Below are 20,007 nucleotides of genomic sequence, written 5' to 3' on the forward strand. Positions count from 1 at the left end.
AGTTCTCTCCCACAGCTACTTTCCATTGAGAAAATTGTCCTGACCTCCTTAGAGGAAGATTTGCAAAACAGTTTTCTAGATGGTTTGCATATTCCATGTGGATAATTCTCCCATAACTAATTAAACAGCGCCCAATAAATTCACAGCAACGTTACAACATCTGGAGTAAACTGGGTGAGGGAGGGTGACATTGTTTTAATCGTTATCCAAAAATCGACTGTTACATAGGGTCCTTCAACCTCAGGTCACTCACTTTCCTGGTCGACACTGCCATTTGCTTCAGGGTATAGAGAGGCACTGAAGTGAGTTACATGACAGCAAAACCAGCTGACTTGCTGGCTTCTGAAGAAGTTGGGATTTAGGAATGAGATCTTTGGCAAGCTCTAAATAGGAGTAACCTTTAGATTCTGGTGTGACACAGCTGGTAGCAAAGATTTATTTTATTAAAACTATTGGTGAAGTATCTGGCTCTCCAGGAAATCCTCTGGGATTTGAAGGTACACTTTGAAGTGAAGTGTATACAGGTACCATCATCTGGCAAAATCTCAATTTGTTAAAGCTGACTCTTTCTAATAACATACTAATGAAATACCAAGATGGGTCAGAGGGCTTTGGACCCTTGCCCTTGTTTAGCCAGAGAAGGCATTTTCCCCTTTCATAGAGTGTTTTCTAGAGAATTTTTAGTTCACTCTCTGCTCTAGCTGTCTACTGATGTACAATGCAGACAATTGTTGTCTTCCCATGAATTTATACAAGCAAATTCTCCCAAGAGCTGATGAAAACAAAAAGGAAATGAGACTTGATTTATCAATGGAACATGATTAAAATTAGTGTTTTCCTTGGTTTAACATAAAAGCATCTTGGGTTAAGTCTATATGATTGATTATATTAAATCAATCAATATTTAGATTTGTTTGACTTTCATATATGTGGTGTTCTCCTTTACTACGGAAAGATAAATTTGATCTAGAATGCAGCTTTCAAGAGTGCTATACTCCTACACTTTGTCCTAGAAAACATATGCTTAATGCTGAGCTTTTAACTCCAAGTTAGGTGGGTGGGGGCAAAGTTACATTAGATTTATCCATAGCCCCAAACAACATTAAGCTCCTAATTAACCTTTAAGTCCCACCAGAAGGCATCTCTGTACCTGCCAGGTGGTCTGGCTATTCTTTCACCACTATTTTCAGGCAAGAAGGCACAATGTTGGCTCAAGAGTCCTCAAAACTTTGTTTTGTTGCCCCAAAACAGAAGAGTTTGTCTAGGGTGGTGACATTGATTTTTAATTTTTTTCCCAACTCTAGAAACCTATGATATTTTCTACTATTTGTAAACTGCTAAGCAAGTTGCCCTGAAAGTTATAAAATGAGTAAGTTACTGATCACTTACAGGATCACCTTATGTGTTGGCAAAATCTGAAGGTCTCAAAGCCTCACCCCACCAAAGTCAGCTTTACCAGCTGCCTGATACATACCTTCCCCATAGTGCTTCACCCCATTCACGTTGATAAATAATATAAAGTGTAGACATTTTAGGAAAGGGAAACCTCACCAGATTTCCAAGTTGGGTATTCATTAGTATGAAAGAATATGATACTTTCTTGTGAGCAAATTTATTTTGGACTAAGGGGATTAAAAGATGTAAGGAAGCTATCGAGAGACCAGAAAGATGAGAAGGACAAGAGAAAAGTCCATAGAGTGGGTAAAATCTACAACCAGATTGGGAGGAGGCTGAGTCATGAAGACAAAATATGTTAGCTTCCTAATTTTCAGGGTGGTCCTGGCACCTACACTTAAGAGTTAACAGTCATGTTTAGAAGATAAGATGAAAGCAGGAAAGATAAAAACCTAGATACATATATGGCAAGGTACGTGGTGGACTGAGGTAACAAGGAGAAAGGGAAAAAAATGGAAGGAAAGGACATGAATATTAAATGGACTTCATTTTACTACAAGTGACAAAACCGCAACTCATATTGGCTTAAAAACTAAAAGGGGGTTAAGATACCTAGCTTATAGAACTGTTGTGTAATGGTTGGATCTAATACCCAAATAATATCATCAATAATCTATCTGTCTCCCCCAGTCTCTAATATTTTCATTGCTACATATTAGTTATTTATCCTCAGCCCTCTGGATAGGCAGATGCCACCAGTACTTTGGCCCTGGGGTCCATCCTGCACTAATCACTGTGATTGACACCAAGAGGTGGTCTGCCCCTCCCAATCAGGGGGCTGAGATTCTTGAAGGCTGGGGGTCTGGAAGTGAAAACTAAAACTACTGTTACTTTAAAAGGGGAATAGATGCAGGGAAGGCAGAAACCACAGATTTAAGTCACTGTCCCCTCTGGAGAGTGTTTCCCCAGCAGGTGAGAGGAGTATTTTTCCTGAGCTTTTCTTTCACAGGTGACTCTGGGCCAGGGGCCACCAAGCCAAAGTCTAAGCTGGAGAGCTGTGTAGTCATTACAGCTCCCCACTGTGCTTTTCTTTCCTAATTACCAGAGGGGTGGCTTTTGGAGGACTTGTCCTCTGTGGAGAAGGTTAGCCCCAGCTTGAAATTCTCCTCTGAGCTTGGAGCCTAAAATGGATTTTTCTAGTAGACATTTGAAGCACTTTATTGAGGCAACACCACACCTATTTAATGAAGCCCTGAAAAGGCACCTTAGGTGAAATAAAAGATGAGTTAAATAAAAAATAAAAATAGACTGCTTAAAATAGAATGCATGGCTTTGGACAATCTAAAAAGCCATTAACCTTCTTTCAATGTAAAGTACACAGCTACAAATACTCATAAGTTTAAAATCACAGAAAGAGAAAGAGAGAAGAAAAAACTCCACTTACTAGACAAGACACAATTGTTAATTTTATTTGTGTGTGTATGTGGGGGTGTGCGTGTGTGTGTGTATGTGTGTGTGTAAAAGATCATTTTTTGTATTCTGATTGGTTTTATAATTGCTTTTCCCTTCTCAGTGATAGTGAAACTTGGTTTTGTGACTGTCCAAGGCTGTACTCGGGCAAGCAGTGCCAGTTTGCAACTTGTGAAAGCAACCCATGTAGAAATGGTGCCACCTGTGTTCCTAAATCCGGGACAGACATTGTCTGCCTCTGTCCGTATGGACGGTCTGGTCTCCTCTGCACTGAAGGTAAGAGCTTTTCATTATTGGGCATGAGCACAGGTAGAAGGGGGTGAAGAGGAGAGAAAGTCACTCAGAGAAATCAAGGACAGTACCTGACTGAACAAATCCGTCAAATCCTTTCCCTGGTTCTTTTCAAGTCAGTCAAGACAAGACCCATTAATGGGATGGGTCACTGAGCAGGTATTTCTCATACCCACTGAGTAATTATAAAGGAGGTAATAAGGTTTCCCTGAGGTTAGACTACGGAAAATCTCTGTATTATAAAATCTCCACAACATTCTAATACTTAAAGAGTAGCAAGGAAAATCAGAAAAATACATAAAATCAAATTATTTTACAACATTTTTGCAAACTGAGGATATAATATTAACAAATCTATGTATTGTAGACAAGGTGTTCTTATTTAAAGATAACAAAACCCATGACATGGTTATTATATCCCAAGAAACTAAATCAGAAATACAAGCCATGTTCCTCTCTTTAGGAAAATCCAGTATGTAGAAACCCTTTATTACAAAAATGTACAAGAAGCTACAATATAAGATAAGAAGCAAATTGCCTACGAATATAACATTTGCTTTGATATACAGAAATAAACTTTGTAAATATTTTCAGAAAGAATTAAAAGTAATTGGTATTAATATTGAATCAACTCAGGATGACTTATTTCATCTTCATTTTCACCATAAAGATAAAAAAAAATGTTTACCCCTTTGACACTAGTGATATTCGTTGCCAAATTTTAGACTAAGGCTCCCAAAGTGAGCACAGACCCTACATCCTGGGAAACACACACAATGACACTAACACATCCAGACTGTGCTGACTCATCAAAAAGCTGGGGCCGCACACCTGTTGGTACAGGCGTGAAAACTGAAACTAGAATAAAGAAGAATCCGTGACCAAAAATTATTGACGGTTTTGATACGTACGTCTTTAAAGGGAACTAAGGAAAGAGACTTGATGCATAGCTGAGAGAGGGGCCCCGCTGTGCACATGGCAGGACCACGTTAGACGCGAGCTTTACCTTTGCAATGAGCATCATAGACAGACGGAACAGAAGTCTTGCCCTTCCCTATAAAAACCTCATGCTTCTTAGACATAATCATTCCAGTTAGTTAAAAGCTATTGGAAAATATAATTGATGGCAATAAATTTGATTACTAAAGGATAAATCATCAATTTCGCTTCCTGCTTAAAAATGACTGACCATATGAAATAAGAAATGAAGATTTACAAGAATATCTTCATGTATTTACAAAAAAATTCTTATTTATTCCCCTCTCTTAGTCTCATTAGGGTTCCAAAGATGCAAAGATTTATGAATGATTGAGACAGAAAAGATCACACCAAGTTTATTAGGCTCTTTGCCTCAGTGTCAGCAAGAAGAAATTCCTGCATGCTCCCATCCAGAGGAATGTCTCAAAATAATTAGCCTATCCATTAATGTTTCTACAAATGTGCCAGATCCATTTGAGAATTCTGCCCTTATAGAGCTTACCTTCTGACTGAGAAGATAAAAAGAAAATAGAAATGGCTCGAGACACAATATAAATATTATGAAGAGAATTATGAGGGAAACGAGGATGAAGAGAGTGGCTGGGGAAGGTTGCCAATCTCACCACAAGAATGACTCCAGGAGAGGGGAGGTCAGTGCTGAGGTCTAAAGAATAAGGAGGAAAAACAAGTCTCCAGGCAGAAGGTTCAGAAAATGGAAAAACCTAAAGAGAGAGCATGAGCCTTTTGAAGAATGAGAGGCGCTTCCACAGCTGACGCACAAGAAGCAAGGCTTAGACTCTGTTTCTGGAGTACTTAGGAAGCCATGGCCGGCGGGTTTCAAACAGGCACATGGTTTATATGTATTTGCTTAAACCATTTTGATTTTAGAGATTGATTTTAGAAGGCTTCTGTCTCTGATCCTGACAAAAGATAATTTTGTCTAAGACAAGGGTGATGGCAGTAGAGAATGAAATAAGTGAACTTGAGATCGGTTCTGGGGACAGAACTGGAAACTTAATGGAAAGGTAAGTGTGAGAAGGGCTGAATCAAGAACAATGGCTGGATTTCTGTTTGTTGGTTCGTTTGAACTGCAGGTAGATGGTGGCACCCAAATCATTGCTTGGACCATTCAGGTACCAACCTGACCTCCAGGGGGTTGTCCAGAACATGCTGAACATACGTTTACTCATTAGAGAGAAGCATAGAGCAAACCAATTGAGCATGGTTCTTGCCCAGTTACAACCACACATGAGAACAGGCATAGAAAAAACTGAGACTCTCTTTCTTATCTTGGCCTTTTTGTTAATACCAGAGGATTAAAAACTCAGCTTGTTTTATCAGCAATTGTGTTTGCTACATATCACTTTTCTTTCAAATTATAGCCATGTCTGCCATGCTAATGTATTCCTTAGGGGATAATAGAAAATATAATTATGACATTTCCTACCTTGTTGATGTTTCACTGGGGAATTCGTTCCTGGTTGATCACAGCAGTGCTGTTGGAGATGAACACTGGAAATGGAAAGCTCCAGCTGCCTTATTCATAAAGTGCTTGGCTCTCCTCAGCCACACTTCCTGTGGCCTGTTCCAACCAGGAAAAACCTCTTCTTGTTTTCTTAACCACATGTCTTTCTAAAGACAAAGGGGAGACGCTTTCTCTTGTCTCTTGCCCTCTTGTGTCCCCTCTATAAATATTTCTTAATTTACCTTCTCCTCCCAACCTAGGTCACTCATTGGACACAGGTTTTGAAGAAAGCAGCACCATCCTGATTGCAAGCCCAGGCCCTGCAATCGGTGTGCTGGGTTCAAATCCCCATTCTCTGATGACTAGTCAGCAGAGTGATCTCAGGCAAGTCCCTTGATCTCTCAGAACTTCCACTTCAGTGAATATAATAATAGAACCTACCTTAGAGATTCAGTGAGAATTAAGTGAGACCATTCATGTAGAGTACCTAATATGTTACTGATCATATAGAAAATGCTTTTGGTATAAAATAATGCCATTTGCAGCAACATGGATGGACCTAGAGATCATCATACTAAGTGAAGTAAGTCAGAGAAAGACAAATACTACTTATATGTGAAATCTAAAATATGACACAGACGAACTTATCTACAAAACAGAAACAGACTCACAGACATAGAGAACAGACTTGTGGTTGCCTGGGGGTGGGGGGAGGAGGGAAGGACTGGGCGTTTAGGGTTAGCAGATGCAAACTATTATATAGAGGATAGATAGACAACAGAGTCCTACTGTAGAGCACAGGGCACTATATCCAATACCCTATGATAAACCATAATGGAAAAGAATGTATTTATATATATATATATATATATATATATATATATATATATATATATATATATCTGAATCACTTTGCTGTACAGCAGAAATGAACACAACATTGTAAATCAGCTATACTTCAATTTTAAAAATGCTTTGGTTTCTTAAGCGTGTCAAGCCAAGATTCTCACATGCGCAGTAAACTGCCACGTCTTAATGTGGGAGAGGAGGCTGGATCTCCATCCCAGCTAAAAAGGAAACTCTCTAGGATGTCAAAGGAAATCAAAGTTAATTTCCTTTTAAGAATTTTTCTAAGTTGGTGACACTCTTCACAGCGCCTGGAGGCAAGCCAGGGTATCACAAAATCAGGGAGGAAAGTGGCACCCCAGTGACAGATATTCAGCAGGCTGTTTAAGGACATGATACCTCTGTAAAGCAGCTTAATGTCAGGCTGGCATTTTGTGATGGCATACTTCAAACAAGTGTAACTTTATGTCATGTAAGCTTGTGACTCTTGACAGCATCTACTCTGATAAGATCCAGCTTTTTCTCTCCGACTCAACAGCTGCTTGATTGCCCTGCTGTTCACATGACCTCAGTATCCTTCCTCTCCCACCATGTTTAAATCCTGTGTTTTCTAGCTCCTCGTTACAAAGACGTGTTGAAAAGATCAAGCCCAATCCCAGAGGGGAGTAAGGAGACAGTAGATTGTGGCCACACGAAAAAGCACTCAGGAAAGTGATTGCACTTGCTCTGGGTTGAAGGCAACACTTGAGAAGTCTGCATTTTCTCTTCCTTAAGAACTGAGGGAATTGCCTTTCCTTTTGTTCAGTGGGAAGGTGCATACCTCCTGCCTTTCACTTTTTTTTCTATCTGTAAAGAAAAAAAATTAGATTGACACATATAAAAAGGCAGCAATTAAAATAAGTACATGTCTCAACATACACCGAAATGCTTGTGACAAGTAGCCTTGATGGACGCTTGCCAACGAATCCACTGGCACATGGATTAGCACCTTTCTTCTGTTTATGCAAGAGGCAATTCCAGCAGAGCAAAGTCACAGCTATTGTTCCAATAATTATTACAAGTACTTTGTGTCTATAAGCAAATGAGTCTTTAAAAATATATACAAAAGTATCCAGGAAATATTTTCTGGTGAATGTCTTTCATGAGGTTTATATGTATCTATAATTAATGCTATAATCTTTCTCTAAAGGCATTATGCTTCCTACCAATGATTGGTGTTGGATTTAATTATCTATATGTACACACACACACATACACAAATACATTCACACACACATGCACACACCCATCGATTAAAAACAATGAGATAAAAAGGTATTTTGGGGATTTCCTTGGTGATGCAGTGGTTAAGAATCCACCTGCTAATGAAGGTGGGACACGGGTTGGATCCCTGGTCTGGGAAGATCCCACATGCAGTGGAGCAACTAAGCCTGTGTGTCACAACTACTGAGCCTGCGCTCTAGAGCCACGAGCCACAACTACTGAGCCCTCCTGCCACAACTACTGAAGCCCGCATGCCTAGAATCCGTGCTCTGCAAGGAGAGAAGCCACCGCAATGAGAAGCCCACGCACCACAACGAAGAGTAACCCCCACTCGCCACAACTAGAGAAAGCCCATGTGCAGCAATGAAGACCCAACGGAGCCATAAACAAACAAACAAACAAATAAATAAATAAAATTTATTTTTAAAATTAAAAGGTATTTTGACTTGGGGAATTATACCAGTTCTGGCAGAGTCTGTTAGTTGTTTAACCAATATATTCTCTCCTTTTTTGTTAATACAGCCCCGATTTTATTAGGAGCAGTAATGTACCCAGCTGAAATGCCTCAGCCTCCCTTAAAGCTGAGTGCAGCCATGGGACTAAATTATGAACAATCAGATGTAAGCCAAAGTATTTCCGAACCTCTGGAAAAACTGCTTAAGAGTGGAATGACCCCTAGCCCTCCTTTCTTAAACCTGGAATGTGGATGAGATGATTCAAATTCCAAAAATCATCATGGATCACAAGGCAACCTTGAAAATGGAAGATACATGCTAGGATAGTGAAGCAAAAACATGAAATAAGCCTAAATCCCTGGTAACTATAAAACTATCACACCAGCCAGGGATTGCCCACCATCAGACTTTTGTTCATGAGGGAGAAATAATCTATTTGGTTTATGCCTCTGTTATTTTGCTATGTGGTATCTACTATATGTAGTTAAACCTAATCCTTACTAATACAATCAGTGTCAAAATTTCCCCAAACTTTATAACCTGATATGTTTTCTCAAATATTTCTGATTTTGTTCATAAGTTCTTAGACTCCTTTTCAAAGAGAGAAAAAGTAGAGGATTTCTTTTGTTATCTTATTTCATACTATAAGTTTTAATAAATTATAAGTTTATAAAATATATTTTCAGCCCATTATTTTCAAATAATGTATGGACATTATTTCAATATTATAAAAGAAATATCCCAAGGTAAGCAGCAAAATGAAAAACTCTGTTTTTCCAAATTAGACAAATAATTTAGAAAGCAAATTTTAGATCTTACTTATGAAACATTACCCTTCTCTTAAAACTACCCCCATGAGACAATTTCTAACAATCACACTAAATAAAAAATCAAATTCGTTTGTAGATTTTCACATTTCAAATTCTAGTGAGGCATGCATCTGTTATTGTCTGCTTTTAAGTAGAGAACAAAGACTATTCATCGAACTCTTCCTAATTTTTTGCCTCCGGAATTCTGTCAGTAAAGAGCTAAACTCTAACAGCCAATTGTCCCTTCTGCTCATTCCAGGGCTTTGTCATTGTCTAGCAACCTCCCAGAACTCTCCCTCCCAACACTAGCACTTTCTGCTTGTTAAAAATGTCTTTAAAATGGATCGACTATGAACAGAGGCGGAATTGTCTCTCCTGAATGTATTTATGGCAAACTGACTTTGTCAACCGTGTGTGGAAATGTAACCTCTGCAGTTTGTCCTGAGCTCACCAGAGAATTTAACTTTGCAGGTCTGTCAGTCCAGGCCTTCCCACAAAGAGTTGATTTTTTTGTATAAAATGAATACTGTCAGATCCCACCACACTTATCAGGTTATGATCAGTCGGGTGAAGAGCTGTGCAGCTGTGATGCCCCTGCCAGCGACAAGCAACAGAGAGCATGAACACGATTGTTGTACATTTAAAAACTCTTCACAGAAAGGGACAATTGATTAGAGTCTGAGTAAATTTATGGTGCATCAGAAACTGCAAAGTCAACATTTTGTAAAGAGGCAATGAAATTTATTGATTATTAAGAATGAAATAAATAGGGAGGGAGGTGCCACTGTGTTATATAAATTGCTCACCACTCTATACACTGGCAGCAGCTATACAGTTCAGGGTTTGTGTTTGTTTGTGTTCACAGATGTGCTCATATTTTGTCTTTTCTAATATTTTGTCATCCCATGACTTTGAGCTTGTAAATGGCTTCCTGTGTTCCTTAGGATGAGATAAGAACTGCTTAAAGTCATGTACAAACCCAACTGGACAGACCCCCACTTATCCCCAATGCCCCCCTCCAATTCACACTATTTTGTGATTCTCTTGTTTCTTAATTTTTTTATTGAAGTATAGTTGATTTACAATGTTGTGTCAATCTCTGCCTGTACAGCAAAGTGACTCAGTTATACACCTATATGCATTCTTTTTTTAGATTCTTTTCCATTATGGTTTATCGCAGGATATTGAGTATAGTTCTGTGTGCTACACATTAGGACCTTGTTGTTTATCCATTCTAAATGCAATAGTTTGCATCTACCAACCCCAAACTCCCATTCCATCCCTCTCCCTCTCCCCCACCCCTTTGGCAACCACAAGTCTGTTCTCTATGTCTACGAGTCTGTTTCTGTTTTGTAGATAAGTTCATTTGTGCCATATTTTAGATTCCATGTACAAGTGATTTCATATGATATTTGTCTTTCTCTTTCTGACCAACTTCACTTAGTATGATAATCTCTAGTTGCATCCATGATGCTGCAAATGGCATTATTCCATTCTTTTTTATGGCTGAGTAGTATTACATTGTATATATGTACAATGTACATATCTTCTTTATCCATTCATCTATTGGTGGACATTTAGGTTGTTCCCATGTTTTGGCTGTTGTGAACATTGCCATGAACATAGGGGTGCATGTATCTTTTTGAATTATAGATTTGTCTGGGTATATTCCCAGGAGTGGGATTGCTAGATCTTATGGTAATTCTATTTTTAGTTTTTTTAAGGAACCTCCATACTGTTCTCCATAGTGGCTGTATCAATTTACATTCCCACCAACAGTGCAAGAGGGTTCCCTTTTCTCCACACCCTCTCCAGCATTTGTTATTTTTAGACTTTTTAATTATGTCCATCCTGACAGGTGTGAAGTGGTACCTCTTTGTAGTTTTTGTTTGCATTTCTCTAATAATTAGTGATGTTGAGCATCTTTTCATGTGCCTACTGTTCATCTCTATGTCTTCTTTGGAGAAATTTCTACTAAAGTCTTCTGCCCATTTTTCAGTTGGGTTGTTTTTTTTGTTGTTGTTGCTGAGTTGTATAAGCTGTTTGTATATTTTGGAGATTAAGCCCTTGTCAGTCACATCATTTGCAAATATTTTCTCCCATTCCATAGGTTGTTATTTTGCTTTTTTTTAAAAAATGATTTTCTTTGCTGTGCAAAAGCTTGTAGGTCCCTTTTGTTTTTATTTTTATTGCCTTGGGAGACTGACCTAAGGAAACATTGGTACGATTTATGTCAGGGAATGTTTTGCCTATGTTCTTTTCTAAGAGTTTTATGGTGTCATGTCTTATGTTTAAGTCTTTAAGCCATTTTGAGTTTATTTTTGTGCGTGATGTGAGGGTGTGTTCTAACTTCATTGATTTACATGCAACTGTCCAACTTTCCCAGCAGCACTTGCTGAGGAGACTGTCTTTTTCCTATTTTATATTCTTGCCTCCTTTGTTGAAGATTAATTGACCTTAGGTGTGTGGGTTTATTTCTGAGCTCTCTATTCTGTTCCATTGATCTTTATGCCTGTTTTTGTACCAATATCACACTGTTTTGATTACTATAGCTTTGTAGTGTTGTCTGAAGTCTGGGAGAGTTATGCTTCTTGCTTTGTTTTTTTTCCCCTCAGGATTGCTCTAGCAATTCTGGGTCTTTTATGGTTCCATATAATTTTTTGGATTATTTGTTCTAATTCTGTGTAAAATGTCATGGGTAATTTGATAGAGATTGCACTGAATCTGTAGATTGCCTTGGGTAGAATAGTCATTTTGACAATATTGACTCTGCCAATTCAAGAGCATGGGATATCTTTCCATTTCTTTGAATCCTTTTTATTTCCTTTATTAATGTTTTATAGTTCTCAGCATACAAGTCTTTCACCACCTTGGTTAGTTTTATTCCTAAGTATTTATTTTTTGGTGCAATTTTAAAAGGTATTGTTTTCTTACATTCCTTTTCTGATATTTCATTGTTAGTGTAAAGGAATGCAACTGATTTCTGAATGTTAATCTTGTGTCCTGCCACTTTGCCGAATTCATTTGTTAGATCTAGTAGTTTTTGTGTGGAGTCCTTAGGATTTTTTATATATAGTATCATGTCAGCTGTATATAGTGACTATTTTACCTCTTCTTTTCCAATTTGGATAACTTTTATTTCTCTTTCTTGTCTGATTGCTGTGGCTAGTACTTCCAATACTACATTGAAGAGAAGTGGTGAGAGTGGACATCTTTGTCTTGTTTCAGACTTTAATGGGAAGGCTTTCAGCTTTTCACCACTGAGTATTATGTTGGCTGTTGGTTTATTATAAATGACTTTTATTATGTTGAAATATGTTCCCTCTATTCCCACTTTGGTAAGAGTTTTTATCATGAATGGATGTTGAATTTTGTCAAATGCTTTTTCTGAATCTATCAAGATGATCATGTGGTTTTTGACTTTTCTTTTGTTAATGTGATATATTACATTGATTGATTTGTATTTGTTGAACCATCCCTGTGAACCTGGGATAAATCCTACTTGGTTGTGGTGTATGATCTTTTTTATGTATTGTTGGATTCAGTTTGCTAATATTTTGTTGAGAATTTTTGCATCTATATTCATCGAAGATACTGGTCTGTAATTTTCTTTTCTTTTTTTTTTTTTTTTTTGTGGTATGAGAGCCTCTCACTGTTGTGGCCTCTCCCACTGCAGAGCACAGGTTCTGGACGCGCAGGCCCAGTGGCTGTGGCTCACCGGCCCAGCCGCTCTGCGGCATGTGGGATCCTCCCGGACCGGGGCACGTACCCGTGTCCCCTGCAGCAGCAGGCGGACTCTCAACCACTGTGCCACCAGGGAAGCCCCTGTAACTTTCTTTTTTGTTGGTGTCTTTGTCTGGTTCTTGGTATCAGGGTGATGGTGGCTTCATAGAATGTCTTTGGGAGTGTTCTCTCCTCTTCAATCTTTTGGATGTTTGAGAAAAAATGGTATAAGTTCTTCTTTGTATGTTTGGTAGAATTCACCTGTGAAGCCATCTGGTCCAGGACTTTTGTTTGCAGGAATTTTTTTATTACAGATTCTATTCAATATTTCACTTCTAGTGATCAGTCTGTTCAAATTATCTATTTCTTCTTGATTCAATTTTGGTGGGCTGTATGTTTCTGGAAAGTTGTCCATTTCTTCTAGATTGTCAAATTTGTTGGCATATAGTCTTTCTATTTCTCTTTGAAATGCCAGCCACACACCACACCATCCCTCCCTCAGACTGTGCACTGTGTGAAGGTAGACATCACCTTTCCTGGGCCATCACCACAGTGGTGAAGGGGCCAAAGGTGCCTGCATGTGGCAGGATCTCAAATTCTTGCTGAATTGCAAGTGATTTGAAAGTTCTTCAGAATATTCATCTAAGCTGTTACCCTGAGCCTTCTACTAAACCTATTACTTAGAGGGAAGTCAATAAGTATCTGCCAAATTGAAAAGGTAAACCAGTAAAATAATCAAAGAATGAAGAGTCTAATATGGAACTTTCCAAAAGTGTGTTCCACAGCACACTAGGGCAACAGGAGTGGGTTGAAATGAACTCACATCTATTGGGTGCTTGCTGTATGCCAGGCCCTCAGCTAAGCACTTACTTCACATATTGCTACATGATCCACATAATAACCCCGGGAGACATGTCATTATTCATCATGCAGATAAGGAAATTGAGGCTCAAAGAATTTAAATAACTAGTCAACAGTGATATGGTTTGTGAGTGGTGGGTAGATCTGGAACCAGAGCTCTCTGACTTCAGCCTTTCTTTAAAACATTGTGTAGTTTTATAATGTCCCCTTTTGGGAACTCACAGTGTGTAGTCACACAACAAAGACTCTGAGAAGTTGTACAATAACACAGCACTCTTCTTTCTCACAGAACAAGCCTTTCACAGAATATACTGGAGTGGTTCCCAAAGTGGTATATGCACACTCCAGTGTGGTATTGGAAGAAAATATTACTCCCCTTTTTTAATTTGTCAGTCTTTTAATTTGTTTTTTTATGCTTTATTATGTCCACATTATATTAATATATGTATATAATTTAAATAAATAATATATATGACCCATGATCACAGAAGTTTAGAGACCACCGATTTAGCACTTCCCTTTCAAACATGGCCTGACATTTTTATTCATCCCACTGACTTCATGAAACTAACTTGGAGAAGCTGATTTCAAATTACCCTTGAAATGCTTGGGATATATAATATATAAAATGTATTATACGATTCCATTTGGTTGACATTGTTAGAGGAAACAATGGAGTGGCATATTCGAAAGCTGCTTATTCTTGTTCTTAAAGTCCTTTAAAACAACCCACTCCCCCCAATACAAGTTACTTAAATTTGCATCCTCTAAGCTCATGCTTCCTGAGCTGTGGAAAAGATAGTAGGAAGACCCTGGGTGCAGGGCAGAGTGACTGCATCCTCAGCTGATACCAACAGCAACCTCACTGTGGAAAGTCAAGGGCATTCTATGGAAATGTGTCCCTCTGAGAAGGCTTTCCCCAACATAAACATCCAGGTAAGACCCCTTAGGCCTAAACTGAACAGAATAAGTTTAAGTGGAAGCCATTCTTCCTTCTCTGCATCACAATTCAATAAAAATCCGAAGTGCTTAAAATTCTATTATGTGTTTATCACTCAGCATTCTGTTTTGTTACAATTTTCCTCAATGAGTCAATGACTTGATCCTTGCTTTCTTCTTGGTCCTTTTACCAAATGATGACCCTTCAATACTTTAAGTTTCCAAAGAGATACTCAACTTTGATAAAGTTATAGTTCATATACTTGATAAGATCAACTAAACCTGAAAAGATTGATACCTTCAGATAGATGATTTTCCAACTCAGATAAATAAACAGTTTCTTAGAGAAAAACACTAATCCAACAAGGTAGTGTTTTTGAAAGTGTAGCAATTACTGTAGAATTGATTAATCAAAATAATTAAACCAGTAATTCCAGTAAACTCATGACCTACATCTGGGATTAAATGACTTGGCCAATGGGGTCTGGGATTCCTATCATTACACATTTGTAAGACAATTATTAAATTGGGGAATAATGAGAAAAAATAGAGAGGGAGAAAGAGAATATTTCTGAAAATTAATTACAGCTTGTAGCCAAATCTCGACATCATATGTACCTATGTTGCATTAAGGTTATTCAATGTATCTGACATCTGCTTGCTCTCCACAATTATGAGAGTTCTATAAACCTTCCCTTGCCTTATCCTACCCCTACTCTTGAGAAATTAAGGATAAATCCAAAGGTAAGGATAAGCAGACTTAAATGATCCCAATTTGGCTGTGATGATGTTGTCATAAACCCTGAATCTAAATGTGAACTGCAAATGGGAATTATAAACACTCAATATCAAAAGCATGGTTCACATCTCAAAATGTATGAATTACTTAATATGAATGATGGTTCCTGAAAGGCTATTTGAGTCCTTATTTTCCTAAGGAGAGCATGATGTAAGGATTACTAAGAACTGGGCTTCCTATTCATTTCTGAAATTAAAAATCTGAAGAGCAAACAAGAATAATTTACAAAAGCTCATCTATTTATGTATTTTAACTTCTTTTTTCCTATGGGCTAAACAATAAACAAATAAAGGTATATTTTTGATTCCTTTTTTCTACTGATGGCACCTTGGTCCTGGGTAAGGGATTTGCTGGGAGTGAATTAGCTCTTTCCTGCCTCTGACTTTGGTCATTAGAGCATAACTGGTGTGTCCATGGCTTGTAAAGTTCTTTGAAAGTCAGCATTTATTGCCCATTTCGATTTGCATCCATAACTTAACACCTGGCACGGAACATCCAATCTTTTCCAGAAGTCTATATATTGTATGACTTAGTCCCTCAAATGACATTTTGTAATTTGCTTTGCCATTCTAAAAGGGCCAAAGGTATTTTTGAATCTCATCTTTTTTGTTCTTGTGTATTAAATCAACTTGAAATTGTTAAAGTGAGACTTTTTCTGCCCCAAGTCTTGAAGCTCTAGAGAAAACAAAGCTGTCATCAGGGTGAGTGGCTGATAATTCTGCTCATTGGAGTGTATCCCTGTCAGTCTCCAGGTAGATGGCTTAACATACACCTTGTTGACAGCAAATACCAAAGGGGGACAAAGCAGGAACATCATTGTGGCTGCCTTGTCCAGTTAGTCCCCAAGTCCTTGCCAGCCCTGCTATCTTAACCATGATAGCACTGAGTTTTCCTGGGATTGCTATATCCACTGCATTTGAAGTTGACTGCCTGTGTAAGCTTTAAAAATAGAATGTTGGGCTTCCCTGGTGGCACAGTGGTTGAGAGCCCACCTGTCGATGCAGGGGACACAGGTTTGTGCCCCGGTCCGGGAAGATCCCACATGCCGCGGAGTGACTGGGCCTGTGAGCCATGGCCACTGGGCCTGTGAGCCATGGCCGCCGAGCCTGCGCGTCCGGAGCCTGTGCTCCGCAACGGGAGAGGCCACAACAGTGAGAGGCCCGCGTACCGCAAAAAAAAAAAAAAAAGAATGTTGAAGAAATGTATATTTCAGAGGACTTTTTGTCTGTGGGTTGTAAAAATGCCTTCACAGTGCTGCTGCCTTCTTGCCTCCATCATACCTCTCTCCTCCCTGACTTGTGATAATAAATGAATACTTCTGAGAATCTTCAGGATCCTGGACTGAGCTACTGGATTTCAGTCTCAATCAGTATAGCAAAAGGAGGATGGAAATCTTCAACGGCCATTTCTCCCACAGGTTATGATAATTAAGGAATTACACAGTTTTCCTTCCTGCAAATCAAAGGACTTAAGGTGCCTCTCTAAAAACATCGAAAAGCCTTTTTAGTTATTCAAGTCTTGCCCTGTCGGAATAGGAGAATATCAGAACACAAAGGGCTGCAAATTTATGGGTGTCTTAAGCAAAGTCTAATTATAACTTGAAAAAAAATATCCCCTTGATAAAAGTCTATTTCCAGAGAAGCAGCTCTTGTAGAACAAACTTACAAATGATTATATCCCAAACGTGCTACTTGGTAAAATTGAAAAGAAGTATTGCTCAAAGCCTTCTTAGGTATAGAAAGCAAAAGAACAACATCTCATTTTTTCACCCTCCTTTCTTTCGAGTAGCGTAGGGTACTGCATTTTAGTCAATGCTTTCATTTAGTCAATGAAAGCATTCTTTTAACACCTGCATGTTATTAATTAATGAACTTCACCATTTAATCAAGCTCAGATATTATTTTATTAACTAAAAAATCCTCACATCACTTGATAGCTGACATATTGAAATTGACAGTGTTGGAGAAGAGAGCTGAGTTTGGGTCCAGGATGGGGAATGGCCAGCTGTGTGACCTTCAGCAAGTCCTTCACTGCACTTTACTTTAGACAGTCATCCTCTTCTTCAATTTTTTTTTCTTTTTTTTGCGGTACACGGGCCTCTCACTGTTGTGGCCTCTCCTGTTGTGGAGCACAGGCTCCAGACGCACAGGCTCAGCAGCCATGGCTCATGGGCCCAACCGCTCCACGGCATGTGAGATCTTCCCGGACCGGGGCAGGAACCCGTGTCCCCTGCATCGGCAGTCGGACTCTCAACCACTACGCCACCAGGGAAGCCCTTTTCTTCAATTTTTGAATTCCAATCAGAACCCTTAGATTTACAATAAGAAAAATGAATTATGAGTTACTCCTACTGATTCAAATGCAGTTTTATTTGGTGTCACCTTCATTACAAGTCACGACAGTTCACAGAACGGCTAAGAAGAGTTAGTAGGGATTGAGTGCTTGCAATTGAGAGCTTTGTACAGGATATCTCATTTAATCCTCAAAAGAGCACAAAAAGCAGCTATTATTACTATCCCGATTTTATAGATTGAAAATTAAATAAGGTAAATAACTAGCATGAGGAATGGCCAATTAATGGCAGAGCTGTAATCAGAACACTTAACTGTCTATACGGCCTGCATCCTCTCCTTTTATGTTACTTATGTTACTCTGAATCCCATGAATATGCCTCAAATACACAGATTCAGTTACACAGTATTTAAAGCAAAATTTACTCATGGAAGTTATTCCTTATTATTTTAACAGAAACTGAAATAATAATTGTTTTCTTAAGAATAATAACTCAAGTATAAAATTGTGAACGATTGGTCAAGCCTCACCACATGATTAAAATGTTATCTAAACAAACCTAGGCACTTGGGGAGATTTGTTCATTATCAATGATGGTTTGTCCCATTGGCACAGGTATTTATTAGATTTGACATCAATATACTTTACTGTTCTTAGCTTTAGAAATTATATGGCAAATTATGAGATAATAAATATGGTTTAATTATGTTATTTTAATTATAAGAAAACATTGTAAGACAACATTGTTGTTGTCTGAGTAGAATGGGAAAAAATTGACCAAATTCAAGTCGTATTTAGAAGTAGATTCTATAAGACTTACTGATAGCCTGTGTTGGAAGTGAGGAGAAGAAGGGATTAAAAACTGGCTCTGAGATTTTTCAATTGAGCCACTTAGATAATAGAATGCTTTACTGAAACGTGAGAAGAAAAAACTTGGGATGGAAATAGTTTAGTTTTGCTTCAGACATCTGTAGAATGTATAAGTGGAGATGTCAAGGAGTCAGTTGGTTGTTTCATTTTGCCTTAAAATAAGAGGCTTGGCCCACAGAAATAAAGTTGGGGGCTGTCAGCACATAGTCTTAAACTCCTGAAAATACATAAAATCACTCATGAAGAGAATGCAGAGAGAGCTACATGCTGGGAGCTACACCATTTAGAATTTAGGTAAAGAAGAAAGAGGAGAAAAGAAATGGAGATTGAGAAGATTTGGTCAGAGAGGGAGCAGAAAACCTGGAGAGCAAGGTGTCACAGAGGCCACCACGGTCTGCTTTCCAGGGAAGAAGGCTTCACCAGAGCCTTATCTCATCTGGAAGGTGGTGTGTTTCCTACCTCAGCCTCACCAGCTTTCCCATCTCACCTAAGGAGGAAAATGAATCTCAGAAACATTTGTCAAAGTCATAGCCCAGGAGCACAGCCTCCTCCTGAAAGACTAGGAGGTCATCATGAGATCACAGAACCCTTCCATCCACGCCCATAACCACACACCTGGGCTCCAGGACAGCAACAGGGGTCACCACTGAAAGGACTGCAAGATGCACTCTCCTTGGAGAGAACCAGAGTCAACAGAGAGGACAAAATCACAGACACTAGAGGAATTGGAAGCCTCTGGCATCTACAGCTTCAGGGAACATTAAATACAGCCCACCTCCTAACCAGATTAATATCAAACTTCACACTAAAATCCTTTACCTTAGTTCCTATTATGTGATACGTCATGTCCAGCTTTCAACAAAAAATGATGATGCTAAAAGACAAAAAAAAAAAAGAAGAAGAAGAAAGCAGAAAAAGAAAGAAAAGAAACACATTCTGAAACAAGCATCAGAACAAGACATAGATATTACACAGACACTTGAATGATCATACACAGAATTTTTTTAAAAAATCAGTAAGACATAAACAGCACTTTGAATCATAAAGGTACTAAGAGGGTATGATGAACCACTTCATGTCAATACAGCTGAAAAATTATATAAAATGCGTAAAATCTTAGTAAAACAATTAATTAAAACCAGAAAAATAACAAACATGAATAGTCCTGTATTTAAATTCCTAATTAAAAATCTTCTCACTGAGGAAACTCACGTGCCTTCAGTGATGAAGCCTTCTGATTATTTAAAGAAGAAATAGCACCAGTCTTACACAGATTATTCACATGAATAAAAAAGAGGGAAAACTTTCCCATGAGGCAAGTACAATTTAGATATTAAACTTGGCAAGAAAAATAAGTGACAGGCCAGAGGTAAATATTGAAGTAAAATCCTAAACAAAATAATAACAAGCATAACCTAGCAATTCTTACCTTGGAAGATGATTACACAGAAAAAATGAATTCACTAGATGAGCTGTACAGTTTCGATTTGTAAGCTTGTCTGTGTTATAGTTCGATAGAAAGTTAAGTACAAGAAAAATTAGTTTTCTAAA

At 38.3% G+C, this 20,007-nt stretch overlaps 1 protein-coding gene across 2 annotated transcripts in view; it reads left to right on the forward strand.

Annotated features, from left to right (window-relative positions):
• EYS (eyes shut homolog) overlaps positions 1-20,007 on the forward strand; it is a 1,673,869-nt gene that overhangs the window by 1,513,441 nt on the left and 140,421 nt on the right. For both annotated transcript variants that reach the window (XM_049695235.1, XM_004282511.3), the window contains exon 34: positions 2,969-3,141. In XM_049695235.1, the coding sequence (XP_049551192.1) occupies positions 2,969-3,141 (173 nt within the window). The remainder of the gene's footprint in view (positions 1-2,968; positions 3,142-20,007) is intronic.

Source organism: Orcinus orca, chromosome 12 (genome assembly GCF_937001465.1).
Source record: "Orcinus orca chromosome 12, mOrcOrc1.1, whole genome shotgun sequence".
NCBI classification, from domain to species: Eukaryota; Metazoa; Chordata; class Mammalia; order Artiodactyla; family Delphinidae; genus Orcinus; species Orcinus orca.